We start from the raw sequence: 27,616 nt of genomic DNA, 5'->3' as shown, positions 1-27,616 counted from the left end.
CAGCAGGCCTGTCATCACGTCTCAACACAACGTGAAGAAAAAGTAGATCTTCCACCGAGACGTTGCCTGACTTCACATTATCTGCATTACTCTATTAATTCAGTACTGAACTGATTTTTTTTTGCCACACTGTGAAGATGAAATGAATAAAATAACTTAATTTCACGTGAAATGCTGTGTGTTAAACAGAAATATTAACTACATTCTCAGTTTTTTTTTAGAAAGATATTTGCAAAAAAATATGCCATCTTTAATTCAGCATCAGTGTCAGCAGGAATATAAATAAAATATTAGTAAAGTAAAACAAGTATAATATTGCAGCTGAAGCCCCATAGAGGCAAACTTTGCTGTCATGGTCAGATCTGTCTCTGTGCCTGAATCACACACGACATCTGGTGGACAAATTAATAACTGTGACATCCCTTAGTTTACAGATCCACTATCATACTGTATGTTGTAATGAAATAAGTGAAAAGCAGAGGTGGAAAGTAACTAAGTATATTTACTCAAGTACTCTACTGTGGTAACATTTGGAAGTAACCTTCCTTTATGTGAAGGGAGAGTGTTTTTAAATTTCTTTTCTGGTCAAATTTACTTCCCTGTTTACCACTATATTGTTGTTGTACATTTTTATTTATATTGCCCTTGTGTTAGCCATAGCCCTTTGATGTTAATAATTTCAACCAAAAACATTACTTTACTGCCTTTTGAATTTCTTTTTCCCCAACGTTGTCGTTCTAACAACATTTAAAAAGGAACTGTTTATGTAGCTATCCATCTGTATCAAACAATTATAAAATACAATGCAAATAGATACAGATAACTCTAAGGATTTATCAAGAATGGGACACTTTATATCTTGGATATTATGCCCCTCAGGACACAATCCCTCACCATTGCTTTAAAAAAATAAAATGATACAAAGGAACAAATAATAACTTATTGTGTTATGAAACCTTTCAACTGTAAATAGCTGAAGAAGAGATTGTGAGATATGTTTTTTTTTTTTTTTTTTTTTTGCTATTTCTTAAAATTCCATCAACTATTTACTGACTGAATTATAAAATGATTTGGTGATTGCTGATCCTTTTTCTAACAATGGTATATTTGTTTTCCTTTAAACCTTTTTCTAACATAAGCTGAGTACAAAAAAAAAGTTATTGTCTGATCCAGAGAGAGTCTCTCAGAGCTTCTCTGGTGAAGCCACCACCTATTTTGTTTTCAGTTCTCAGCCGGTTGCTAGGAACGCAACGGCTGTTGCTAGGCTAAGGACCCTTGCTCACGTGTGTCCACAGAAAAGCCAGTTTTGAAGTTAGCATTAAATTCCAAAGAAATTATTCACAAACAAATCATTGTTTAAAATAAGCTACTAAAATGTCGCACTTAAAAATAATAAATAAATATGTGTGGTAAGTCAAACTTTACCGTGCCTTTTGTTGCTTTTGTGAATTGGCAGTTAAACGCGCGAGCTCGTATCGTATATGCTGATGAGAACCTAAAAAGCAGTTGTTGAACTTTGCCGCTCGACATTATCAGCTTTCAGTAAGCTACAGCCTGTAATTTTTTCGTTGTGTTGTTAAAAGTTTCTCTTACAAGTATACTCATCCGTTGTGTTGTACACGAGCGCCAAAACTACAGCTTGCTGACCGCCCTGTGAGAGAAAACTTACGGATGCTAACAGCTTGCTGCCGTCCAGATGAACTCATATCATGTTTTGGAGCTGGTGGGAGAAGGCTCGTTTGGGCGCGTTCACAAGGGAAGGAAAAGATTTACTGGCCAAGTAAGTTTTTTTTAACAGGAGGATAGTTTGGTTAAATGTTTGTTTAAACACACAGTTTCACCGTTTGTTAATGTGTGTCCCTGCAGGTTGTGGCTCTAAAGTTCATGCCAAAGCTAGGTCGCTCTGAAAAGGAGCTGCGAAGCCTCAAGAGGGAAATACACATCATGAGGGATCTTCAACACCCGAATATTGTCCAGCTCTTTGACAGCTTTGAGACTGAAACTGAGGTGGGCTTTAAATCTTCTGTTTACAACTACCCAAATCTATTTAAAATTCCAAAAGAAGTTGCCATCTCAAACAAAAAGTCTGTTTGCACATGAGTTGACAATCCAATGTCTTCTGTGTTTGTAACAGGTTGTGGTTGTAACTGAGTATGCAGAGGGCCAGTTGTTCCAGATTCTAGAGGATGATGGGAGCTTACCAGAGAACCAAGTATGCACTTTCCCCACACAGTTATACCAGACATTAGTCTAATTTCCCATGATTTACATTTGATTCTTTCCTTTCTACAAGGTCCGTGAGATTGCCTGCCAGCTGGTCTCAGCTCTATATTATTTACACTCCCACCGCATCCTTCATCGTGACATGAAACCACAAAATATCCTACTGGGAAAAAGTGGTGTGGTGAAGCTGTGTGACTTTGGGTAGGCTGATGGTGATTATTTTAAAGGATAAAGCAGCTGTATTGATCATTAATCATTCCCAGAAGCATACATTTCATGATTATTCTTCCTGTAGGTTTGCCAGAGCCATGAGCGTCTCCACCTTGGTGCTGACTTCTATTAAGGGAACACCACTGTACATGTCTCCTGAGCTGGTGGAGGAGAAACCATATGATCACACTGCTGATCTTTGGTCTCTGGGCTGCATCCTCTATGAGCTCCACACGGGGGCGCCGCCGTTCTACACTAACTCCATCTTCCACCTGGTGCAGCTCATTGTGAGGGACCCAGTCAAATGGCCCGAGACTATGAGCGACACCTGCATGGTACTTTACAGCTACAGTCTTGGCATGTTGTGTTATGTTTAGGTCAATGCCAGCATCTTTACTGTATAAGGATGTGATTTCTATCAGTGCAAGCTGATTGAATACTGAAAACGTGAAGTCTTTTCACTAAATTTCACAACCAGGTGATTCTAAACTGTGCTTAAGGGGATGAGGTTTAGAAACACTGGGGTTTAGAGTCAACCCATGTACACACCACGCCAGTGAAAATCATTTTTGAGCATACACTAACATCAAGTTTCATGTTATTTCTTAGCTTAAATAACAGCTCCAGGCCTACCAAAGGGGTCAATGGATGCAAAGCTGTTTTTGTTTGATGTATGACATACATCATATGTTGCTTTAATTGTTCTATCCATATTACTATTATTATTATCAAATGATTGCCCTTACAGAGTTTCCTGAAAGGTTTGTTGACCAAAGACCCTCAGAAACGGTTGTCGTGGCCAGACCTCCTTCACCATCCGTTTGTTGCCGATGGCGTTCTAGGTGATTCTTAATACTCTTGACTTCATTGTGAAATTTGCACATATGTATGACATCGGACTGTTTGAGGTTATTCTAATGTCTGCCCTTTTTGATGTGTTCCCAGTGCTGTCAGACACAAGCCTTTTCAGTCCACTGACAGTCACGCCCAGCCCAGACGTGCTGGCGCAGAAACTTAAGCAAGTGGCAGAAAAGTCTGTACCAACTTCTAGCGGGAGCAGATTGCTGCGAAGGGCGAGGGAACAGAGGGAGAACGGTAACAAAAGGGAACCTTCAGGCACTGACAGTACCAAAGTGAGTCTTAGATTGATTTTTTTATTTGTGTAATTGGTGGCACGGAAACTCATGAAGGAGATTTAACTGTTCTTTGTGCCATAACAAAAGAAGAAGGATGGAGTGGGGAATGAAAAGGTCACCTCTACGATGGCGGCAGCAGCATCCCCTAGAGTGAAAACCCCCAGCAGCATCCCTAAGCCCCCCTCCAGTGATGGCTTTGTTATGTCAGGTCCAATGATCGCCAGGCAGAGCATCAAAAAGACTCAAGCCAGCACAACACCGAAACCCAGGTTTTTATGGAAGCTCAGTGTAAAGATAAAATGCACCACAAAACAGAGATGGAGGTATGTGTTCACCATTATGAACATTTCCTCTGCAGGACTCAGATCAGCAGAGACTACGAACAGGAATTCCCCTCTGTAGAGGTGCGGAGATGCAATAAGGTCAGTCAGATCCAAATGCTCAGGCAGGTCAGTCAGTAAGAGCAAATTTTTCCAGTGATGCAAAGAAATTGTCAGTTTAGAAAATGTTTACATATTCTCTGCTTTTGTAACAATAAATGTTTTTGTCATAAAGGAGATGTGTCTGAGAGTGTTCATCATTTTTCATTCTTTTAGGATTATGACAGCGAGGAGTTTTGGGAGAATCTGGTCCAACAGTCAGATCCAAGCAGACAGCAGAAAGAGCTGTTAAACTATGGTGTCATCATACCTCAACTTAAATCCAAGATCCTGGCATTTAAAGCTCAGGTATTTAGTTTTGTTTTTTTAGTTTTTTTTTCACAAAGGATAAATTGGCATTTCAGGCATTTACTTCTTTTTTTTCTTTTGTTTTACCAGCTAACAGATGGCACTGTCAAAGGAATGCAGCAGATTCACCAACCACTGAAGGTCCTGCATAATCTCATCCTGATGTCTGACCTCGAGAAGTCGTACAACATCGGCAGTGAACTTGGACTACCCCATGTCCTCTTTGACCTGATCCGCGACACTGTAGAAAACTCAGATTTAATGAAGGTTATTGCTTAGAAATGGAATTATTCAACATTGTGTTGCTTTTGCAGCAGCGTTCCTGACTTTTCTGTACTTTTTCTCCTGCTCAGCAACAGTGGAGCGTGCCTGCCCTTGGAGAAATGATTGCAGTGCTCATAGTCTACTGGGAGAAGCACTGCGACTGGGTGGAAGAAGAACACAGGTTTGATCAGCCTTTTTTCGTCACTGAAGCTGGTTTAGTTTATTTGTTGAATACTGTATGTATGCAGGCAGACTGTCACACATCACAGTCAGCTGTCATCTCCTTTCATACTCTAGACTGGAAGAGTTCACTAAGCCTTTCAACACAATCCTTAGTCAACCAAATCTCAGTTCTTGGGCAGTAAGTATCCACTGAACTTTTGACTGTATTCACAATGCATCACAGACCATGTTTTGTGCCATAGGTTTTGCAATGCAATAAACTGGTCTACTGTGTGACACAGTTGATTTTATATCTCTTTCTTAGCCTTTGGCTGCCTCGATTTTGTCTCTCTTCACACAACATGATGTTGATGTTGGAGTTGATATGGAGAGTCTTACCTCCTTACTGAAAAATCTGGTTTTGGACTCATACGAGGTACTTATAAGCAATAAATTGAAAGTTTTCGTGAAAGTTTTATGTGATTTATAATTATATGAGCTGTTTCTTTTCCTCAGCCCCAGATTAAACTCCCCTCTGGTTGGGGACTGTGTGATGGCCTCTTCACTTTACTCCTCTTCACACTTTCAGAAGTGAGACAGCAATTAAAATGTGAATAAACATCTGCTTGAATTAATTTCATAGACAGACCCCTACCTAATGTGTGTACTCTGTCTGTTTCTTCCTTTAATAGCATGAAAATAGCACTGTAACTTCCAATGAAAATCCAGTGATGTTTCTGGATCTGTGGAGGAAGATTGGTGCTTCACTAGCAAATGAAACACCAGACTTGGACTTCTGTTCAGGGAATGGTAAATATCTGCTTTCTATGAAACCTACTCTATCAAAAATAATAAATAGAAAAATCACTTTTATTTATTTAAAAAATTCCTTTTTTTTTCATTTCAGGGCTGCATTCCTTTTTGTCTGCGGTGCTGTTTATCTTTACCAAGGATCCGTACTCATGCATTCCTCTGTTTTCTGAGAACGGATCAAAATGTGTATACACTCTTGGCCTGCTGCTGGGCACTGACTGGTTAGTGTTCATATGTCTTCATTAATCTGCTGTTTCATTTGTACCACAAGTCTTAGAACCACACAGCTACAACGCCTGGAGCTAACGGCGGCATCTTTTATACCCCACAGTCCTCATTTGTTTGCCAAAGGCAATCCTGGGAGACCTGAGGTGGATCTGAGTCGCGACAGCTTATCTGCATTGAGCTGCCACTTATTATGTTTTCCGTTTGCTCTGGACCTGCCTTCACACAGCATGTCCACAATTCTCCAGCTGTATGACAGCTGTGGTATTGCTCCAAACCTCCTGCAGGTTCGGGCCCTCTCATGCTCCAATAAAGACCTTGCTGACAAACATAATTTTCTGATGCAACCCAGGATAACTCTTGCACTCGTCTGGCATGTAGTACTGTACATCCTAATGTCTCTGTACTTTTGGGAGAGCACTGTGTTGTTTTGTTGTCGGCTGTTTGATGTGTGACGAGTTGTCTGTGTGATTATGTTTTTCATGCTTTGGCAGGTAATTCAAACTCTTCCCCCTCCACTGCTAGAGCTGCCTCTCTCCCTGCTGAGCCGCTTGCTCCTGTGTGATCCCCAGCGCTCTGTTGCCCACCTCAGAAAAGCTGCTTCTGGCTTTTTCTCAGCACCACAGGACAGCCAGCTCACAGCCGCCGGGCATCAGGCTCCTCTAGCCAGAACTGCCAGATCTCTGCTCTGTGAGTTACTGCAGCTGGAGGAGCTGTGGGACTCTGCCGTGGAGCTCCTGACTCTGCTGTCCCAAGTCGCCCGTTGTTCCCCTTCGCCTGCCTCCCTTCAGCTTAATGTGGAAGCCTCAGTGCTGCAACAGGCTCTGACTCACTCTTACGACCAGATCAGGGCAGCCACATGCAGACTTTTGGGAAATCTGCACCCATTCAGGCCTCCTGTGCCAGACATGCTGCCGCTTAACATTTTCAAAGGCATGATAGGCTGTCTGCGAGATTCCTTCATGCCTGTCCGAAGAATGGCTTGCAGGGCAGTCGGAAACTGGTTGGGCTATATAGCAGCAGAGTTTGAAGAGGGCAGTGGCAGTCCAGGTTGGGGAAAAGAGAAGGCGCCAGATAAACTCAGGTGTTTAGATCTGGAGGAAGCATGTGATTTGGAGGCAATAGCAGAGCAGACAGTTGATGATGAGGAGGTGAGAAGGTGGACCGAGGAAGCCAGGAGGACGGCGACCTTGCTGGCCGCTCTGATCACTGACCCCGACGCCATCACACGCCGTCACTGCTGCGCAGCCCTGGGAAACCTGGTAAAAGTCGACGCCGCCGTACCCCTGTTGTTGGAGGAAGATGTGCCCAGCTTACTTCTGAGAGCCGCATGCTCCGACTCCCATAATGCAGTGAGACAAGCTGCCATAGCAACTCTGAGCCTGTACACCCAGCAGGACGCAATACGACAGGTAATGGAGGGATCAGTTCACATAGGGCAGACGTTACAAGTTTCTGCTTTTAGAGGGGGGAACTTTGTGTAACTGTTACCAAAGCGGAAAAGAAAAAATAAACTTCACAATTTCCCTCAATGCCTTCTAGGCTTGCCTCTTAATTATGGTTAGTTGTACTGCCTTGAGCTTGTTCTTCCTTTATATGAATTTGTTCTCTGGATATTCTTTCATGAATCAGTAAAATACTTTAAACTTGTATAAAAATGAATTTAAGTCAGTCCCTCTCTTTTTTTTTAAATTAATTTGATGGTCTTGGTATCTCTGGATGCCACTAGAAACTCCTCCAGGCTTCACATCAGGCTCCTCCACAGTGTGACCTCCATCAGCTCATTGGACAGCTGCAAGTGAGTCCAGTTCACCACAAATGAAAGCAGATTCAGATCTTTCTCCTCCTCTCTTTATAATACTTTCTCCTCTATGAACCAATGTGTTAAAGAACTACTGTACATAATCATCCTCCCTTTCCTCCCTCATAATAAATAATAACAGGCTTGGTTTTTTTTATATTGTTAGAGTTTTGTAGACAAAAATGACTTAGTGTAATCGAAATTCCATGCAAAAGACTGTTTTCCCCTCCTTTTTAATTAATGAGGATTTATTTAGTTTTTTTCTGAGGCGTTTTTCTGCATTTCTTGATCACTAGAATCTACTAATATTAACAAATAGTCGTTACAATAGAAAGAAATGTGTAGATGATTTTACTTTAGATTAGAAATGTGTTTCCACTCTGACAGCGTTTTGGCTGCATTTCGCGCACATACTGAATTTTCGGAGAATTTGTTCCTCATCCGAATCCACCGTAAGGATAGAGGGACACTGTACAGAATTTCAAGTTCTTTAGGGTAAATTTGTGATTTTGGCCTGTAAACCAGGACTTGATTTATTGAGTTGTTGGGCCACAGCAAGCGGCCAAAATGGCATTGCGGAAGATTGGACGTTGAATTCACAGTTAATTCATCCTTAAATGGTTTTAAATTGCATTTGCAGTTTATTATGGCCACTAGTTATAATAAATTAAGTTCCCATTCCTCTCTGTAATTGTGTAAGAAGCGTCTGTTCCGCCGGAGTTGGATGAGAAAAGGAGCGCATGTGCGTCCATCAGGCCCCGGTGGCTGGAACTTTGCTTTGCCTAATAAAAATGATTTATTACATCCAAAAAAAGAAAGAAGAAGAACTGCGTTAAAATGTTAGCAAATTGTAATGTTGGATTATAACAGTCGATGCAGGAAAAGGGGATTTGCAGTCAGCTTCCAGAATCGGGGGAAAAAAAAACATTAAGATTAAAACGCACGCAGACGACGGGCCAAGTTAATGACACACTTTATTTTTTAAAAGGAAAAAGAAAAAAGTCGACATCACACAAAGGAAATATGCAAATTTGATTAAATTAGCTTGAAATTACAAAGCGCTGTAATGTGCTTTCGGTACACATTTTTTGGTTTTAACATTCGGAGTTGATAGTACACCGCAGGGGGCTCAAACAACATGACATGAATTTATAGGCAAATAAACAGTACAAATAAATGACAATAAATAAATTAGCGCTCATATTAAGGATTGTCTCAAATTAAATATGCATAGAAAAAAAAACTATCCTTGGTAGTGACATGTATAACAGTAACAGTGGTTATTTGCTTAGAATACCAACAAATGAAGTGGAAAATTCAGTCAGTATCCTCTTGCACCAAATCTAACGCTGCAAAAGCCTCGACAAATAATCTAATGAGATTTTTTTTCTCTGTTTAATTTCTAGAAAGAAAATGCTAATACACTCCACTCCCTGAACATATAAAAGTTGTTACAAATTAGTGCAGAACAGCCAGAGGCCTAGAAAACTTATTGCCTTAACAAGCAGTTTAGAGAAAGATTCCCCGACTTATTTCAGAAACCCTACATTTTCTATTCCAGAGACAGAGAAGGAGTACATTAATGTAAAGGCATGCAGAGGGAGGCTGCTAAAACGCCACTAGTTACAATATTTGTACATATGGAGATCCCATTTTTACATTAGGAAAACCTGTGTGCCAGTGAAGTCTTCGCCTGGAAAAGGCGACCAGAAGAACAGAAGAGCTTCTGCTATGATTATCTACTGATGTTTTCAGGACTGGAGGATAAATGTTATATCCTGAGCTGCAAAACAGATTGTAAAAATTGCAATATGCAAGAGAAGGAAACTTTACTGTCACCACACACTTCAAAACTGTAAGTTAGTTCTCTTTTGGTCACACAATGTAGGCTATAATTTGGGCATTATTTGCAACCATTGCTTTAAAAGACAATGGATTGTTACATTGAAAGGAATGTAAAATCAGAAAAAAACAAACAAATGTAAAAACTTAAGACAAAGTAATGTTTTCAACACAGCAGGGTAAAATGCTCAAGACATACAAATCCCATAAATAATGAATATTGGGGCTAACTACACCTGAAGTCAATCGTGTGCTTCTTCTTCAAAAAAAATAATCGCAACAATAATCAAAAGATAAAAATTTTGACAATTTTTTTTTCCTTATTTGTAGGCTGTATCCGCGGTTCTTTCCGCTTTTCTAAAAGTCAATGCATAATCAACAGCAGTTCTAATATTTTAAAATATTCATACCGATGGAAATATTTGCTGTTCGAGGAAGGGTAGAAATTAAATTACAGAAGCATTTGATTTGAAAGATGTGCACAAACTGAAATGTTGACACCAACAAAACATTTGACAACTCCATCTATTGAAAACGCTGATAGTTATTGCAAATAAAATTCAAAAATAGAAAAAAAACATTCAGTTCTATTGCTGACATCAATTTTAATGTAAGGCTATTAAAAATATAAAACCCGCATTGTGACTAACATTACTTCTTCAGATATTAACCCTATTTCAATTATCTCGAGGTGCGAGCTCTTTTAAAAATGATTGTCATTTAAAGCATTACAATGCCACAGTGCAGGCTCAAGTGATTTGACTGCAAAAGCAATGGAAGCATTGGATAGAGTGTTGAGTTAAAATGTAAAAAATAATTCGCATTAGCCAAACATGCACTTACCCTCTTTTCATAATAAAAAAAAACTAAACATTCATTGTTGGACAAACTTAAAGACACAAAGAGCTCCACGTTTTCCCTGTTACACTCTCTGTAAGTGTACTTGCAGCAGTGTGGTGTTATGCTGTTGTGTCCTGCTTGAGCCTTTGGCTACGGGCCTTGTAAACTTCAATCAGCAGGTCTTTGACATACTGGATTTCACGTTCTACGGACTCTGCCTTGTCCCGGAGCTCGCGGTTCCTCCCTTCAAGGCAATGCAGCTGTTCCTCCAAAGAATCTAGCTCCGCCCTTTTTCGCTGGCGATACCTGCATTACGCAAAACAAAGATTCAGTGAAGGTGTTGACTTGTGAAATCAACAATCGCATTTGTCAAGCGGAAACAAAAACGTACCTGTGAGCGGCAGTTTTGTTTTGGTCTCGCTTCTTTTGTTTGCGTTCCCCGCCTTCAGCTGGAATGATGTCCACCTCGTATTTCACAGCACAGTGGTCTTCTTTCAGCCTGCACGCTTGTCTGTGTCCTGAAGTTTCCAGGTTCAGACTCTCCCTAGCCATTAAAAGACATTCGGGGCCCTGATCTTCAAGGAAATTACAGTGTATATCATGCTGACCTATCTGCAGACTCTCTGATTTCACTTGTTCGTTGATGTTGCCCAAGAAGCTATGATAGGCCTCAGACTGTGGCGTGGTTGGAAGATAACAACCTTCGCTGCTCTCGCTTTTCCAAGAAACGGTGGCTTTTGTCACCTCCACACTAGTTTTGATACTGTTGAGCACTTCGTTGCTACCAGCGCCTCCGCTGACCTCCCTCATGCTATACATCAACAGATCCTCTTTCTTGTGTGGAACATCCAGTGAGCCACCAAAACCAAATCCGCCACCAACTACCTTTGCACCACCTATCACATCTTGAGTGAAGCAACAATTTTTCTCTTCTTTGGATAAAACACCACATCTTCTAACCTCGACTGCACTACCCAGGCAGTAGCTTTTCCCTAGCAGCTGATCGTCCTCTACGCAGCCATAATTACCTGTAAGGGTCACAGCGGCATTACCTGAGTTACTTCCTTTGGAACTCAGCAAACTGGTGTCATAGCCTTCACTGAACCTCGCACCATCAGGAACTCTTTTCCTACCACACCCACTGGGGCGACTGCAGCTGTACGGGGCGTGTCTTGGAATTTTGGATCGCCCAATGGGCCCGCCACAGATGCTCAGCAGGTCCAGTTCACCGGTTGCCAGGGTAACAAGAAGTGGGCTGGTTTCCGATTGGTTGGATGTGGAGTATGATGCATATGGCAGCTGGCTGAATGGCGGAGGACCCGCTGGCAGTGGACCCCTGTCGCATTTTCCCAGCCTCGGCCCTTTCTCTGGCAGTGGTTCAGACAGGAAGTAGTCCTCTAGTTGTGCGAGTTCCTCTTGCAGCAGAGAGGTCATGACCTCCAAGTCAGAGGGCACCTGGATATCATTCTGAAGAGGTGAAGGGGGAAGGGAGGCATTGGTGGAGGAGGGAGGGGAAGGAGGGTTTGGGAGGTACGAGGAGAAATCCACTTCTTCCGTCATCCAGTCAGTGAGACCATCACCTATTGAGGAGCGGCATTCGTTACAAGCTGTTCGGTGGAGGAAAATATTACAGCTAAAAAAAAAATAGCATTCATGCAAAAGTAAAAATATCACGTAAAGCACGTAAAGCATAACCTAATCGGCATTAGCAATTGCAAAGCAAAATTTTTCAAAAATAAAGTTGCAGCTAATATTAGACGTAGCTAGTTTATTACTTACTGTTCAAGAAGGACGAATGTGCTGCAGTGCCGAGCCCACCTGAAATGGGGAAAAATATAAAAAAGCGTACTCGCTGCAACTCACCAATTAAGTGCTGACTCTCCTCTGACACCTCCCCCCTGCACCCCTGTGATTGGCTGTGGTTAGCCTGTGGGTGAGAGAGAGCGAGGGGGTCTGCCGGGCAGACACGAAGAGTCTTCCAAACAGGAGCTGATGTTGCCATCATTTTGTCTGTTGGTGCTGTGATTCAGTCCAAGTCCAAGCATATGCTGAGAGCAAGCAAGGTCTGACAGATGGGCCACAGAGAGCAGGGCTGGGTGAGCATAATGAAACCTGGAGGGTAAACAGAGAGACAGATCAGAAATGTGTGCGCCTGAAAACATCCCGCGCGTTCAGTCGACTGATGGAATCTGGAATATCAGTCGCTGCTGCCCTCAGCAAGTTTTCCAATGTGACTCAGAGTGTTTTGATGAGAGGCTACAATGAAGAAATCACCTTCAAACTATGCAAGTCTTGCATATTTGGAGAATAAACAACCATTCTCCTAAGCAAGCAGCTTTTTAGCAAACACCAATAAGCAAAAAACTAACTCTTCTAAAGACCACCCCTCACATTTGGCACAGTGGGTGATACAGAAATGGAAGCAGGGTCCTTTGGGCTTTGAACTGCCTCAAAGCAAAATGCACTCCACGTCCTGAAAACACGTGGGACCATGTGATGCTGTCAGGGGCCCAGTTATTGACAAGAAGCTGCACAGTAATTATGTCTCTCTAAGTGAGAGGCATCCTGCTGGCTCAGTCGGATTAATGCAGATGAGCTGCTTCAAAATCGCATGTTCCTTTTAAATTAATCACCTCTGATCACTTAAGCAGTTTAGGTTACAACAATGAGGCATCTAAATGAAAATCTGGCAAGATATAAAACTGAAAGTGACAAATGTATCTTCATTGTAGAGTCCCTACAGTTACAGTGCATGTATGATTTCCCATTGTGCTAACAAAGCTGCCACACTGTTGTAAACAACTACAAACCGTGGCATGAACGTTGATTTGTTTTTTAAAGGATTAAATTGGACAAATAGTCAAAATAAAATGGAATAAAAAGTGTAAAGTAAAAACATTCAGCAACTGGTGACAACAAAGTGATAACAACAACAACAACAACAAACTTATGGACATCGAGTACAGAGAGTTGCACTTACTCCATTCTTGCAGAAAAAAATTGTAGAGCACTTGGGGGTGCGTTGCTGAAGCAAAGCACGGCTTGTTTTCGGGTCCAACAACTGAGCGAAATTAAAGAGCCATAATGTAGCTCGGAATATCCGGGACAAGGCGAAAGGACGAGATGTTGCTTTGTTGTGGTCGACCTGTAAACTGAGCAGCGTCTTAATTGCGACAAAGCACCAGTTCATTCACACCTAGCAACCGACTGCGTCACCAGGATAAACCGTGCCGCTCGGTGCAGATCCCTCCGCCCCCTCCCTCCGCCGCTCACCGAGACGTGGCCCACACTCAGAGCCTGGCTCCGTTACTACAACTGGGAGGTACTTTTTTTTACTTGTTGTTTACCTCAAAAGTAACGCAGTGTGCCATTATTGGGTGTAACATTCGGCGTAAATACTATCATTGGCGTTATAATACAACAACAAAGTGGCACTACACGTCGACAAAGTAAAATGAATGTGTTGTTTAGCTCTACAGAGTTAGCAAAAATGTTTAATAAAACGATAATTACTAGTAGGGGCAATATTGCAAATTCTGTCAGGAATTTAGAAGAAATAACAAGTGGTCCCGACTTGAGTTGAAAACCGAAAAGTAATGACATTACTGTAACGGGTTACACTTGTCATTGTTTTCCGGTAACCCTCTGTTGCTATAGAGACGAGGCGGTGCCACAGTCTCTGAGCAGGACAGGGCGTCACCGCTGCTTATCGTCCACAGCCTGCTGAGAGCTTTAATTCACCTGAACGCGGCTCTCCAGCACACAGCACCGCAGAGGCCGCGCGTTACCACCAGGCATGGTATTGTTTTGTAGAGGGACTATTTGATCCACAACACACTTTGTTGTTTGGTACAAGTCTGTTGCATCTCCGTTGCATCAGTGGTCCACGCTCAGAGCGATTGGCTGCGCGGGTCCAGGCTGCCGCTCTGCTATTGGTCCGCAGCGGCAGCATGTGAAATATGATTGGTCGTTGGTCGGCAAGGCAAAGCATCACTGTGTTGTTATCTTTTTTTCTGCACTGCAGACTGTGCACATGTTTCAGGTAAACAAACCGGGTGTGGAGAAAGGTGCAGCAGTTTTTAAAGCTTTGTGTTACAGTTTTGCCCAAATCATTTATATAGCGTGTGAAAATGTCTGATTATATAATTGAGAAGCCTAATGACATTGATTTTGAAGATTATTAACATTGTTATTCTAATAGTAATGTATGCTGACACTGCAGGGATGCTGTCTCTTTGTATTATAATTTTGCAATTACTTTAGTGTCATTATGAAAAATGTCACTTGTTTATTCAATAGCTGTCAGCTCGTGTGTCAGCTGTCTGCTCAGCTTCACCGGGCACTGTCAGATGAAATGACAGTGGAAGATAAATAATTCACTCTGTGTTGCAGACTGCTATCCTTTGAGAATCCTTATTTTGGGGGGATAATTTAACAAGACATGAATGGCGGAACCAAGTGAACTTACTGGAAATGACAATTATGTGAGGAATAAAGCTGTGTTTTCTCCTTTCAGCAAATCCCGAAGCTGAGCGAATGTGCTGTTCTCCTGTTGCTATAGTAATAGCGGACACTGCCCCCTATTTTAGACTTGTTTTCTGGTTGCTGTTGCCATGGGATTTGCATCTCTATCTCTCCCTCTCTCTCTCTTTCTCTCTATACCTACTGTTTCCCTTTTACCTCACCGTTGTTTCGGCACCCCTCCCTGTCCAACCATTACTCCATCTCATTTGCTGAGTTGCATCTCTGTGACATTATCATTTTGCCAAAACAAATGGGCTTGTTTCCAGTTCTGCTGAATTTACATGTTGATGGGACAGTGATGGGACTAGCCTGTAATAGATTGTCTACTGAGAGGCATGTCTGTATTTTGAGTGAAAGTCTGAAAACATCTAATTTGAATTGATTGCTCCTAATCGCACTATCCAGAATGACTTCAGAGGAGTTGTTTCAACACAAAGTGAAACATGTTTTTGAAAGGAGACATTAGATTATAGAGAATTTGATTAAAATGTCCCATGTAGGACTCTGTGTCCATATGTGTTAATCTCACACATTTAAAGGGGCAGCCGCATTACAGAGGAGCTATTCAGCAAAAATGCCCACCGTGTGGTAGCTTCCATATCAGCCAAGCTTTGAGAGATTTGTAGAAAGGGAGCCTGATGCAATCTCGATAAATGTGGTCGTAATGGATACCAGATTGAGATAGTAGTAGCTGGTGAAGTTGGCGGGTCTCCCAGGAAATCGCTGACTGCTCTCTCCTGTCTGTATTAATTGGTCCACTGAGAGCCTCCTGTTTGCGCACCATAAGAGAAATCCAAGGTGCTCCTCATGACAGCCGACTGCATTTCCCTGTTGTCTCCACTATTAAGTGGAAAATTCTTTGTCATAGTTGAGAAGAAACGTAATAGCAAAGTGTGTCAATTACACAGCAAGGAACCTTTATGTCTCCGTCTACCTTTAAATAATCTGAGTGGGCTCAGTGTTGAAAACTTGATTACAGAAATCTGTTAAAACAACTTGTTACAACAGTACGGCCAAACTTAACAAGCCAACGTCAACAAGTTTGGATCAAACCAGACTTCAGCTGTCTTTGAGATACATATTATTATTATTTTTTCCACAACAAGACAAAGCTGTCCATCAGTTGATACCCAGATTCATTGTGTGAATATTGTGTATGAGCCGAGAAGTCAGAAAAGTCGATGCTGCATGCCAAGTGCACGTATGGCACGTTAGTAAGGGTTACACCATCATTTCATCATCATCTCTCTCAGAATTTATTGTCCTCAACTTTTGCCCCTCTTTGAACATATGAAGAAAACATGGAATTCAGTTAGGTCTTGTGAATGGAAACCTCTCAGAGGGGATTTGAGGGTGTTTCTGTGTGTGTTCAGCCTGCAGATCACTTCCATTTGTTTCCATGTTTGGTATGAAAACAGGTAATCAAGTCCCAGAAAGTGACGAACAGAACGTAATTTGTATTCATGAATATTTAAACTAAACTAACTTCCATTGCGTTCAGCCGTGACAGACGGGAAGCAGTCAGTGTACAGAGTATTTTATTTACTGTTACTCAAGGACTTTATGATAAATTAGAGGTGTTTGATATAATGGACTACAGTGTCTGTTTAGTGCGCCTTTGGGATGTCACAGGTTTCAGTAGATCACCCTTAACTGGCTCTAACTCGTATCTTGAAAGACACACCGTGGCAGACAAAGCTCAGCCTACACTGACCTGCCGCAATCTGTAAAAGCTTACTTAAATATCAGCAGAGTGATATATTCACACATATTTTGGATGGAAAACTGCATGTTAGAATAAAAGTCTTGTAGGATAAAGTCTGTAGAAATTCCAGATCGTGTGCACAAAAGCAGAATAATCGAGATTACAGAATGACAGTGAAATGTCACAGATTGTTCGTGCATCACTGGTGTTCTGCAAACTTTTAGCTCTTTAAGCAAACACGTCCCAAATGGTTCCTCAGTGTCATTTACGGCACTCAGGCTGTGCGATGCCGCTCAGCAGAAACACTGAAACCCAAGAGGCTCAGCGTCTATCACCTCTGAGCTTTACACAGCCGATATTTATTCAAGCCATATGTTTCACAGCCATCATAATGGAACTTACACCATTTCCTTATCGCAGCCTAACTTAACTGCCATTCTGCTTTATTTCTAATCTAAATGCTACTTTGCTTGACATTTATAACTCCTGGCTTTATTGTACATTATTATCATTCAGCACTTTATTTTAGTGAGGCTTTCAGTCAGAGTGACTTTATATTCATTTAAATCTAATTCCTAGATCACCAAACTTGCAAGTGAACAAATACACTGAGGACAAAGGTCAAGGACACGATGCTCCAAAATGATCCCGTAGTGCACAGGAACAAATGTCAAAGCAGAGATATGTAGAAATAAAGCAATAATTTCAGATTCATACAGTGTCTTTTATATGTAATGGTTAACTATTATTACTATTTTATTGTCTAAAAATCACCAAACGTGTTGCGTGATACACAGTGAAATAAATAAAATAACATCCCACAGAGGAGTGCAGTCATGGTTTTCACAATCTATGTTTTTGTTGCCCTCATTAGGTCAACACTGGCGCTTTCCCCCTCTGGATGTTTTTCACATATCATTGTTGTGCTTGCCATGAAATCCGAAAACATTGTAATTTAACGATTTGTATGTCGTGTGCCCCGCTATGAATGAACGACTGTCATTTTACGTCCCCTTCAAAGAAAGTGAAGATGATTTGTTCAAAGCCGTAAACATTAGGAGTGGAACTTTCGCGGGTGTATCGGATGCATTTAGTGAAAGATGCTTTCATCTGTGATGTCTGTGTGCATGTGTGTGTGGAAGGGGAGCATGTTCGGGGTTGGGCGCGAGAATTTTCTCTTTAATCTTCTAAATTAATCTGAACCCACATGTGGATATGAAAAGTTATAGATTCCAAATGCTCTGAAATGTTGTGAAGGATGTGGGAGTGGAGCTCTTTGACAGGTGATGATATAAAGTTTCCCCCTGTGCTGAGAGATGTCTCCATTTCATCAGAATGTTTGAGGTTGTTTTCAGACAAGGTTAATATCTCCCATTAATATTGACAAAATCATGTGAGACCTTTTGCTAATTCACAGCCCGACTATCCTATTTGTGTGATAAAGGCCTGGGGAAAAGGCCAGTCTGTGTGTGTGAAAGTGAGGGGAGATCACCCTGGGCTCATTAATATTTCACCAACAATAAGGCTGGGTGTCACTCACGCTCATCACCACGGTAATGAGCTCACACTGCCCCCTTAAAGATCTGTTTATTATTCAGCTGGGCACACCAGAGGCTCAAAGATACTGAATGGCACACTATGTGAAAACCTCTCCCAAGGTCAAAGAAACGCAAACAGTGTGTGCAGCCGCATGTAGCATCTGAGTTATAAGTAGGAACCGTTACCTGCCCTGAACTGAAGGAGGGAGGATGCTCCTTTTAATAAATATCACTAAACATAACATGTTTTTTCACTTCAAAACCAGGAAATTAAAAATTAAAATTTCAAATGCTGGATCTAATTGGTACCTGTCAGTAGCAAGGTGTGTTTCCTTGATTACCTGCATGTCTGCTAAATATTCCTCTGATCCCCGCAGCAAATTAATCACATGGCCCGGTCGTACATTATTATTATTAATCTGCACATTTTTCACTGATATGTTTTTAACCGAGGACATAAGAGATACGCTGCGTGCATATATATTTTTACTGAGGAGTTTCTTTCAGCGCTTGTTTGTGAGAACTTCATGCATGTGATTCCAAATTTCTTGATATTGAATCATGCATGTTAAGTTGCATGTAATTTCACTTCGTGTTTTTTTTTTTTTTTTTTTTTTTATGTGGCCCACCTCGTGCAGAAGAGCCATATAATTAACTACGCTGCCCCAGAAATACATATGCGAGGTCTGATTTGAGTGGGATTCTAGTTTACAAGCCAATTAACTCATTAAACCACCTGACTGTTCTTATGTAAATAGACATCTTGTAGTGTTTTAAAGCACCTTTGTGAAAGCTTGCAACTCATTAGGGCGCATGAGATCATTTAAAGAAAGCTGGTAATTAATGCTTTGCTGGTGAGGAGCACTAATTAAGGAAATGTTTTAACTGCATGTATTCAGTTTAGCCCATTTGTCAGCAACAAACACACAAAACACACCAACCGATGCATCATATAGTTTTATTTATTAGATGTACATGGTATTTTTAGAATATCATTATAGGACTATAATTTAGAATTTTTATTAAAATGCTAATTTTCTCTGGCATATTTCTGTAAAATAAAGACACAATAATGCTGTGTTATTAGCCCGAATAGAAAGCTCTTGGTAGAATAGTGATATTAACATTTGTATTATAAAAATCTGACAAAATATTACAAGTATTTGGCACCAAATAACATAAAACGTAACACATAACATAATGCTTTAGAAATATGTCAGGAATAGTTGCTTGTGAATTTTGTTCACTTTATAGTGTTTTGATTTTTTTTTTTTTATCTGAGAAAAAACTGAAGGCATAAAGTAGAAATGTATCAAAAAAGGTTAGAGCGATAACGCTGCATGCATAGATCGGCTTCAGAGGTGTAAACAGTTTGAGCTTATAGAAAGTAAGAAATTTTCAAAGTATTGCTCCTGAAATGTCCAAAGTCATATTGCAGTTATTAACAGTATATTTTGGTGACAGAATGTGATTGGTGCAGTTGAGAGCTCCCTTCATAAATCCACTGGCAGGCGGCTCAAGCTGATTTTTTTTTTTTGTCCTATTCATACTCACAGCTGAAAGATAAATACAACTCAGAAATTCTTTGAAATGCACCTCTGTCCCGACTGAACCCTCATTTGCTCGAAGGCATCGGGCTTTTTTACGAGAGCCCCAGATTATTCATCTCCTCAGATGTCCATCCGTTACACGCCATCAGGCCGCTGACTGCAGCTCTGGCAGGCAGCGAGCAGCTCGGGTTGGCTGTGCAGGTGTCTGGGCGCTCGCCGAGTCCCCGTCATCCTCCAGATCTCAGTGGTCCCTCAGCTCATAAACTGTGTGTAGCCCTCTGCACCCGTTACTATGACATCCATCCAGATCCTCATGGCCTCCGGGGACGGGGCCACCATGTAGTAAAGCCGGTCATGAGTTTTCACACAGAAGGTCAACGATGGGTTGGGGCTCTTAGGAATCACAGGAAGAAAGAGAGGGAGACTTTTTACTGAAACTACATGCAGCACCTGTTGCATCTTTTTTCCTTCTGACACATGTTTCTTTAGATTAGTTATAGGTATTAAAAAAGCATCCAGCGGATTTTTCAAAATGACAGACATGCACTTTTTTAAGTTAAGGTGAATGCTTTATTTTTCAAAATGGCAAATATCTGATCAGACGGATCGGATTCCAGTCTGATCTCCACGTCTCTGAAAATGTCTCTTAAATAAAATGATTCAGGTTTAAATGTAAACACCATTACTCATGTTGGAAGCAGTTTTTTTTATTTTGTTTTAAATATGTTTTAAGTATTTCATTCTGCTCTCAATCAGCCAACTCTGTGACAATATTTTCACAGTTGCAGTTTCATGCTAAAATGATTATATCTACATTTTAAAACACCCAGCATACTTGTTAAAATGCGGTTCATTACAAGCATTTCTAACCTTAAAAGCTGCTTCAAAACCTTCACTTATAATCCTGCTCTGAGTGCAGAGAGATTTCAAAATGCAGCATAAAATTCTTCCAATGTGAATGAACAGCATTTTCGAATTAAACCCATCACATTTTATGCCACCCAGTCAATTAAGGAATTTAAAAAATGCTAATCATGCAGGCTAATTATTCTAAAATAGTCAAGTTCAGAAGTTAAGAAGTGTAAGAAAAGAAAAGCAGTGTTTACCTTGGCGGCGCTGCGCAGGTGATCATAGTAAACCTCTTCAATTGCCTGAAAGTAAATGAGCCCTTTCAGCTTGGTCTCATGCTTGTCTGAGAGGAGAAAAAGAAAATAAATATATTAAGATACATTTCATTACATCTTGTACTGATGCAAGACCTCTGCCAGCCAAAGCACCAGACAGTAGAATCCACCAGTGATGTGGGGAGACATAATAATAATGGATGGATTGAAAGCGTGTTTATTTTTACCTGTAGAGCGCAAAAAGATATTTGGTTACACTTTACATTTTACATTATAACCTCTGGTTTCACAGCATACTTACTTTTTGAATTAATTTTAAACTGAAATAGACCCAACAAAGAATCATCTGAAATAACAAAAAAGGAGGACATTTCTTGAAATCCTTTAAAGGGGAATAAAAAAATGTTTCAGAAAAAGAACCAGTCGCTAAAAAAAAAGATGTCCTAGCAGAAATCAAAATGAGGGAAATTTGAATCAAATCGTAACCTATTCAGGGTGAGACTGACGAGTAAAGAAGCTCCACAAATGTAACTTTGTAAAATGTGACTTGTTTCATCTTTATCAACAATCAACTTAGCTTTTTTTTTTTTTTTTTAATCGCTGTTTTTTGTTAATTCTTGTGCTTATCTGTCCTTAGTTGTATTGTGTCTGTGTGGTGATTGTGTGCTTGTCTTATTATGAAAACATCATGTTTTCAGATCTTGAAAAAAAGATTTCACTCTGAAAAGGTCTATTGATTATGTAAAGTTTATATCTTATAGCGATGTTTGACTCTCCGTCACTCTTTTTAAATTTTAAGATCAAGCACTGCAACAATTTTTCTGCCTTTTTCATTAACAATGACTTCACTAGATACAAATTCAATGAGCCCCAGGATCAGAGCCGTTCACAAGTGAATAGTTGATGTATTTAAATTAATGAGGATTGTTTGTTGTAGCTTAATCTGATTCTTTTAGATCATTATGCATCTTGTTGTGATTCTTTTTCTTAACTTTGTGTAGAAGCTGAAACAAATGAACAATGACTTAAATCTAGATGGAGAAGCAGACACGAAACAGGAAAAAGGTGTGAGCTCTTTTTTTCCCAGCAGCGCACAATCCATGAATAGGTATGAGCAGCAGTGAATCAGAGTAAAAGTTAATTAAAAGTGCAAGTCTATTTCAAGCTATGCCTCAAGTCTTTACCATCCTATTAATTTGACTTGTTTTCTTCAGTCGTACTTTCTGGATTTGCCTCTGAAGGGTTTTTTTTGTAGCCTTTTTCCTGCCGGCGAGGTTGAGAATTTTTGTACGTCTTAAAAAGAAATGCCTCTTTTGAATATCACATTTGATCTTTCAGTTCAACATTTCCCTTCAAGGAGGTAGGACCTTTTGTCCAGTGCTTCAGATGGTTGTTCTCTATCCACAGGACATCTTTAAAATACTTCATAGTGAAGAGTTTGGTAGTTGTGTTTCAGTGAAACCTACAGATGAAACTCATCGGATGCAGTCAGTGAACTAAAGTGTTTTTATAGTTTGAGGCTAAACTAAAGGCATTTAAGTGAGAAGGAGAATCTCTCAGACTTCTTGCTTAAAGATGTTCTGGATTCCGATCTTGTTCAAATAAACAGTGGTCTTTTCTTTTAGTCTCTTCAATGCACACTGGAGCGCCCAGCCAAGAAATAAACATCCACCAACAATTAAAAGCAGTCTTTTGAAATACGTCCGACACTTTTTCCTGCTCTCCCTTTTTCCATAAGTCAAATCTGCTTAGTAATGAGATAAATGTTTTTGAAATGTGAGTTTCGTTTTATTAGTCACGAACAAGCCAGGAGCTAGCCTCCTCCCCAAGAAAAACACATCTAGAGAAAGTATTGCATCTTATTTCATCACCGTCATCACCATCATCTTCGTCAGGAGTGAGGGGGTGAAAAGGCTAGGCAAGTGAGTGGAGAGAGAGGAGCAAAGAGAACAGGGGCGTCAGTAATGAAAATATACTCGGGTTCTATTTTGAACTTGATTGTAAAATAATGTCTCCAAACACGCTTGTGAACTGTTCTCATTTCAAATTCAGGGGACAGTCTGATGGACGTGAAGTACAAACTGACTTTAGTTTCACGAAAACAAGGAGGAAAATTCCACTTAGGGTCGCTTTAATTAGAATTTGCTTTGAGATGAAAAAATGGCTGGGACAGAAGTAGTTTTTTTTGGTGAAAAAGAGTAAGACAGCAAAGTGTACATTCCCCAGAGGAGCATCAGAACTGCTGTCGGTTGAAGTGAATAAATCAGGTCTGGGCCTGATGTTCAGTAAGAAGCCTTTCTACGGAAACTTCATTGGTTTGATCACTTTAATCCAAAAGTCTTTCTGTAAACCAGGACAAAGGTTTAAACTGGACAAGCAGAATACAATAGAGGATCCTTTATAGAGTTCATTAAAAGTAATTATTTTAGTCTGTCACACTATAAAGTCTTGTTGGTGCAGACAGTATGAAGTAGTACGAAGTGAAGCTGTAACTTTTAGGCCTCAAAGGCATGTGGAGGGGAGGAGGGAGGACAAACAGAGGCAAGTTTTTCACTGAAGTTGCTCTGTGCTGTTTGCACATTTGCAGATTCTAAATTGGACTTTAATAGAGTCTCAGCGTGTGACACAAGACAGATCCTATGAGCTTAATGTTGTTTCTGCAGTTCTAAACAAAGACAAGTATACAAAGAAAGTCAACAGGTCCAAAAATCCCAAAAGACACACTAACAAAAGGTCTGGTATGTACTGCATGTACTGATATGTAATATATGAGAAAGCTACTTCACCTAAAAAATAAAAGTTAAAAAAGGCCCACGATCATGTAGTTGTAAAGACTTATTTGTTTGTTTGAACATCACATACTGTGTGCAGAGAATCCCCTCAATGTTTCTATATTGAATGCACCTCAGGACAACTGAAAGACAGCATGAGTGAGAAAACTATACTTTCATAACTAGAAATCTTGATTTTCCAATATCACAACATATGGCTGAACATCATAATGCAGCCTTAGAGAGCAGGAGGAATATGGTGTGTTTGAACTGTCTGTCAGACAGTGTGACTGTATAAAAAATTGCTACAGAGGAAAAGCTTTGCACATCCAGGCCTGAATGAAACCTTTCTCAAGTAGTGATGGGTCTCATTCTGAGGAATAAAATATTTATGGACGTTTTCAGTACTTTGATACTATTATTTTCGCTGTGGTTTCTGTCATCGTCTGTTAATTTACTGTGTGGTGCCGTGTTGTCTATTTCTGGAGTATTTCTGTGTCTATTTTGAGTATCAGGTGTAGTCAGTCTGTTCTCATTTCAACTTAAATGACGACCCTGTGAAGTTAAAACCAGTCTACATATTAATGACTAAATAGTCTTTTTCTGTTCTCATTTTTTTGCAATACAAATTTCTCATCATCTTCTGTTTAACTGCACCTGAATGATGTCTGTCCTGTGATCAGTTTTTCATCTTTACCACCTTAATATTTGTGTTCACTGCTTGTGTGAAATTAAGTTTCATGCAACTCCACACACATTTTTATTACTACTGGCAAATGTTTTGTTTTAGCTGTGTCATTTCTACAGTTACATATCAACTGAATCATCATCTTAATTGGATAGTTGAGTTCTAATCTAATAAAGAGGCTTCAGATTCACTGTAGCAACTCTGAACAGGCAAGAACTGATTGTCAGTGCTTTCCACTTAATGTAATGGAACGAAATGCTGCACAGCTTGAACTTAAACACACCCTGAGGAATTTTTCATCTTTACTGTGAATGTTTTCAATCATTTTTATGATTTTTTTTTCGTATTTGCTGTGTGAGGATGATTATTTGTGATTGATTTTGTTGTCATCTTAAATAGATTTATTCGTAGGTCTCTCTTGCAAAAGCCTTGAATAAATACGGCTCAACTAACCAATTAGCCATTAGCGATATTAATTAATTAAATAAATAAATACACCCTTGTTTCATTGAAAAATCATAATGATGATCCTTACCAACGTAATAACAGAAGTTCCTCTTGAGGCGATCAAAAACGAACCAGCGTTTCTTCCACGACTTGATTTTGCCGCCCATCTTCACCAGGTGGCCTTTGCACATTTTCTCTGTGAGGATGACGAAGGCGCAGGTGTCAATGTTGTGGCCGGATGACTCCACGTGGGCACGCAGGTCAAACTCCTCCTTACGGTTGGGCAGATAGCGAGTCATGGGACGAGCCTGTGAAGACAAAGTATTATACTGCTTTAATGCAGCCTACTAAAATGTGTGAGATATGGGAATGATCAGCAGAAAGGTTTTATGTCCTTTTTATTGTGGGGTTTAAATCAAGCTGCAGGCCTTCATGAGCAATTTACAGGCCATTAAATTTCCATAGTAATGAACATTTTCTTTCAAAGCTGTTAACTGTGTTCTTTACACAGTGTCCTTTCACTGAATAGGCTTATCAATTAAATATTAAGTGTGAGGCTGTGCAAGTGAAGTGTTTCTGTCTCCTCTTTATAGATCCTGACTTCAGACATCTGCTTCCCAACAAGTTCAATGGAGGGACTGAAACCTTGAATGAGTCAAGTCTGAAAACTGTGAGTTTTATTTTTTTGTGTTTAAATCCTTAGATTTTATCCTATGAAAATGCTTTTTGGGGGGAGATTTTGCTTAACTGAATCAAGGTAATTGTATGCAAATGTGTGATACTGGTTCATGTAAATAACGTTGGCTAAAATTTGTGAGCATATAGTTGCAAGTAGATAGAGCAATCATTTATCCATCTGGTAGATCCACTATTAGAGTCCACTATTTACACTACTGTTGACTCTTTTGCAGTCTCTGCCAACTCCTGAGAGGAATATCAGACTACATAGCTACTAAATGTTTTACTATGTTCAGCAGCTAGTTGCCAATGTTGTCTATTTACTGTCTGGTGCTGGACAGGTAGCATACGGTTTCCAAAACAGCTGTCTTCTTTTTTCTTTTTTTTGCATCTGAATCCAATGCTGATGAGATCAGTGAAGTAAAACTGGTAAATTATCGAGTGTGAAAGCTGAAAGGCACTAAATACTCCACTGAGCTGAGGAGAACTGTGAAGGTGGGCCATAATTGTCTGTGGATTTGATGCTACAAGCAACCTATTTCATCTTACACAGTCATTTCATGTATTGTTCATTTAAATGTATTGACTACAGCAGCTTTACGTCTGACCCTGGAACAAAGCCTTACACCAAACAATAGGCCGACCTTGGCGTGTTCCTCACTGAGCGTACTATTTGTTTTCTATGACAGATGCTGGGAAAAACAATCAGCCAGAATTAAAAGTTGAATTATGTGTATATTATATGCTTTGTACCCACCTCCCTCACTAATTTCCCCTCTTTTCTTGCCCTCACTCTCTTCACCCTCCCCTCCAGTCTCTCCCCTCCTTGACAATCTTTGATCTTCCCCTACACCCAGCCTCTCTTTAGAGTCTCGTCTCTCATCCTCTCCCCCAAGTCTCCACTCCCCTCCCCTCTCCCCGCCGCTCGTCTCCTCCTGCTGTTCCACTGACCTGGGAGAAGTGTTTCTCTCTCATCTTCACCTCCTCCTCCACCAGCCTCTGCCTGTGGGCCGTCTCGTCCTGAAGCCTCCTCTCGGCCTCCTCTCGCCTCCTCCGCTCCTCCTCCAACATCTGCCGCCGAGCCTGCACCTCCCTCTCCTGGGAGCGTCGGGACAGGAGAAAGAGGAACAGATGGAGGAGGAGAGAAGAAAAAATAATGGGGAAAAAGGGAGACGGGGAGAATATGTTAATGGTAGGCAAATATTGCAATACAAAGCAAATGACTGTCAGAAGACGCACATGAGAATTCAAGTCCCAATCCAGGGTTTTGTAAAATATATCCCTTAAGTCTGTGTGTGGAAGAGGGGAGCTTTGCTGATGTAAAATGATCCTTTGCAGCTTTCAGATACTTACATACTCCTGTGTTTTGTTTCAACACGAAGAAATAATACAAAGGTAAACAAAATAATTACAACTTCATTTCACCACATCTTGAGCTCACTGATCACTTTGATCGCTTACACAGTTTTTATCCATTGAACAGGAGAAACACAGGGTTTGAAATAACTCAAAGTTAGAGATTTGAAGACTCTCAGTGGAAGTGGAACATTTGGGGATTATTCCATCATATCCTGACTGACATACATGATTTCACATAAAATGGAAATGAAGAGTAACTAAATTTGTTATTAGCTAGTTTTTATTATATGTGAAAAAGTTTTTGTGATGGAATGTGCAACAGTGGAATTATTTTGCATTAAACATCACTTTGAATTTGACTAGCAGTGACCATATCATTCATTTATACAACACTGCCCTGACTCCTTCAACCTACTATCTTTATGAGTGTCTTTGGCTACAGAGTGATTCTTTGATATTTGCCACAAACATGAATATTACTTTAATAGTAGAGATAAATCCCATGCTTAGTACTGAAAACAGCATAAATGCACACAAAGTATTGCTTCGCTGTGCTAGAATTGAGACAAAATCTTTACATTTAGCAGCTAGAACTAGAGATGTAACTAAAAGTTGTTTCACTTTCATCAGTTGCATTTTTTTAACAGTTTTTCATTTTATTTACAGAATGTTTGAAGTAATGTCTGGCATTATTTTCCATATCCCAAGAAGAAGTACTGAAATTGCTTCTTTTATTTAAACAACAGTCAAAACCCCAAAGATTTTTAGTTTACTATCATACACGACGCAGAAAACCAGCAAAACTTAAAGCTGTAATTGTCATTTTTTTGTCCCTTTTGCTTGGATAAAGACAAAAAAACAATCCATTATCCTAATTATAATCAAGTGGACTGATGAATTATTTAATTGCGTCATGGTTGCAGCTCTGTGAACTTGAAGGAGAAAAAGTTGAGGAAGTGATGGGACATGCAGCAGCAGAGTTGGAACT

At 40.3% G+C, this 27,616-nt stretch overlaps 3 protein-coding genes across 9 annotated transcripts in view; 1 reads left to right on the top strand and 2 right to left on the bottom strand.

Moving 5' to 3' along the window:
- The first annotated feature begins 1,490 nt into the window (after positions 1 to 1,490).
- stk36 (serine/threonine kinase 36 (fused homolog, Drosophila)) lies at positions 1,491 to 26,987 on the top strand. 5 transcript variants are annotated; one of them, XM_051938068.1, is made up of 22 exons: positions 1,491 to 1,780; positions 1,867 to 2,007; positions 2,135 to 2,212; positions 2,294 to 2,424; positions 2,519 to 2,768; positions 3,182 to 3,275; positions 3,379 to 3,566; positions 3,657 to 3,838; positions 3,928 to 3,991; positions 4,166 to 4,297; positions 4,388 to 4,564; positions 4,651 to 4,742; positions 4,859 to 4,922; positions 5,049 to 5,159; positions 5,240 to 5,314; positions 5,416 to 5,533; positions 5,631 to 5,757; positions 5,868 to 6,048; positions 6,256 to 7,173; positions 7,491 to 7,559; positions 25,185 to 25,261; positions 26,084 to 26,987. In XM_051938068.1, exons 1-21 carry the CDS (start codon positions 1,697 to 1,699, stop codon positions 25,239 to 25,241), a joined length of 3,333 nt encoding a protein of 1,110 aa, XP_051794028.1. In that variant the 5' UTR covers positions 1,491 to 1,696; the 3' UTR covers positions 25,242 to 25,261; positions 26,084 to 26,987. The 5 variants fall into 5 exon arrangements, with proteins under 5 accessions (XP_051794028.1, XP_051794029.1, XP_051794030.1 ...); XM_051938069.1 differs by lacking the exon at positions 26,084 to 26,987 and adding an exon at positions 25,686 to 26,062; XM_051938070.1 differs by lacking the exon at positions 7,491 to 7,559.
- On the bottom strand, positions 8,520 to 13,479 carry atf5a (activating transcription factor 5a). 2 transcript variants are annotated; one of them, XM_051938072.1, is made up of 4 exons: positions 13,225 to 13,479; positions 12,024 to 12,356; positions 10,636 to 11,824; positions 8,520 to 10,550 (listed from the first exon to the last, which is right to left on the bottom strand). In XM_051938072.1, the coding sequence occupies exons 2-4, from the start codon at positions 12,247 to 12,249 to the stop codon at positions 10,364 to 10,366; spliced, it is 1,602 nt and encodes a 533-aa protein (XP_051794032.1). In that variant the 5' UTR covers positions 12,250 to 12,356; positions 13,225 to 13,479; the 3' UTR covers positions 8,520 to 10,363. The 2 variants fall into 2 exon arrangements, with proteins under 2 accessions (XP_051794032.1, XP_022044579.1); XM_022188887.2 differs by having other exon boundaries at positions 12,108 to 12,356; positions 13,225 to 13,475.
- phldb1a (pleckstrin homology-like domain, family B, member 1a) overlaps positions 18,956 to 27,616 on the bottom strand; it is a 28,071-nt gene continuing 19,410 nt past the window's right edge. For both annotated transcript variants that reach the window (XM_051938066.1, XM_051938067.1), the window contains 4 exons: positions 26,221 to 26,367; positions 24,680 to 24,899; positions 20,668 to 20,753; positions 18,956 to 19,954 (listed from right to left, as the gene is read on the bottom strand). In XM_051938066.1, the coding sequence (XP_051794026.1) occupies positions 19,814 to 19,954; positions 20,668 to 20,753; positions 24,680 to 24,899; positions 26,221 to 26,367 (594 nt within the window). In that variant the 3' untranslated portion in view covers positions 18,956 to 19,813. The remainder of the gene's footprint in view (positions 19,955 to 20,667; positions 20,754 to 24,679; positions 24,900 to 26,220; positions 26,368 to 27,616) is intronic.

This window comes from Acanthochromis polyacanthus, chromosome 17 (assembly GCF_021347895.1).
Source record: "Acanthochromis polyacanthus isolate Apoly-LR-REF ecotype Palm Island chromosome 17, KAUST_Apoly_ChrSc, whole genome shotgun sequence".
Taxonomy (NCBI): domain Eukaryota; kingdom Metazoa; phylum Chordata; class Actinopteri; family Pomacentridae; genus Acanthochromis; species Acanthochromis polyacanthus.
The sequence above is the reverse complement of the archived record's forward strand: the minus strand, read 5'-3'. Positions and strand labels throughout refer to the sequence as shown.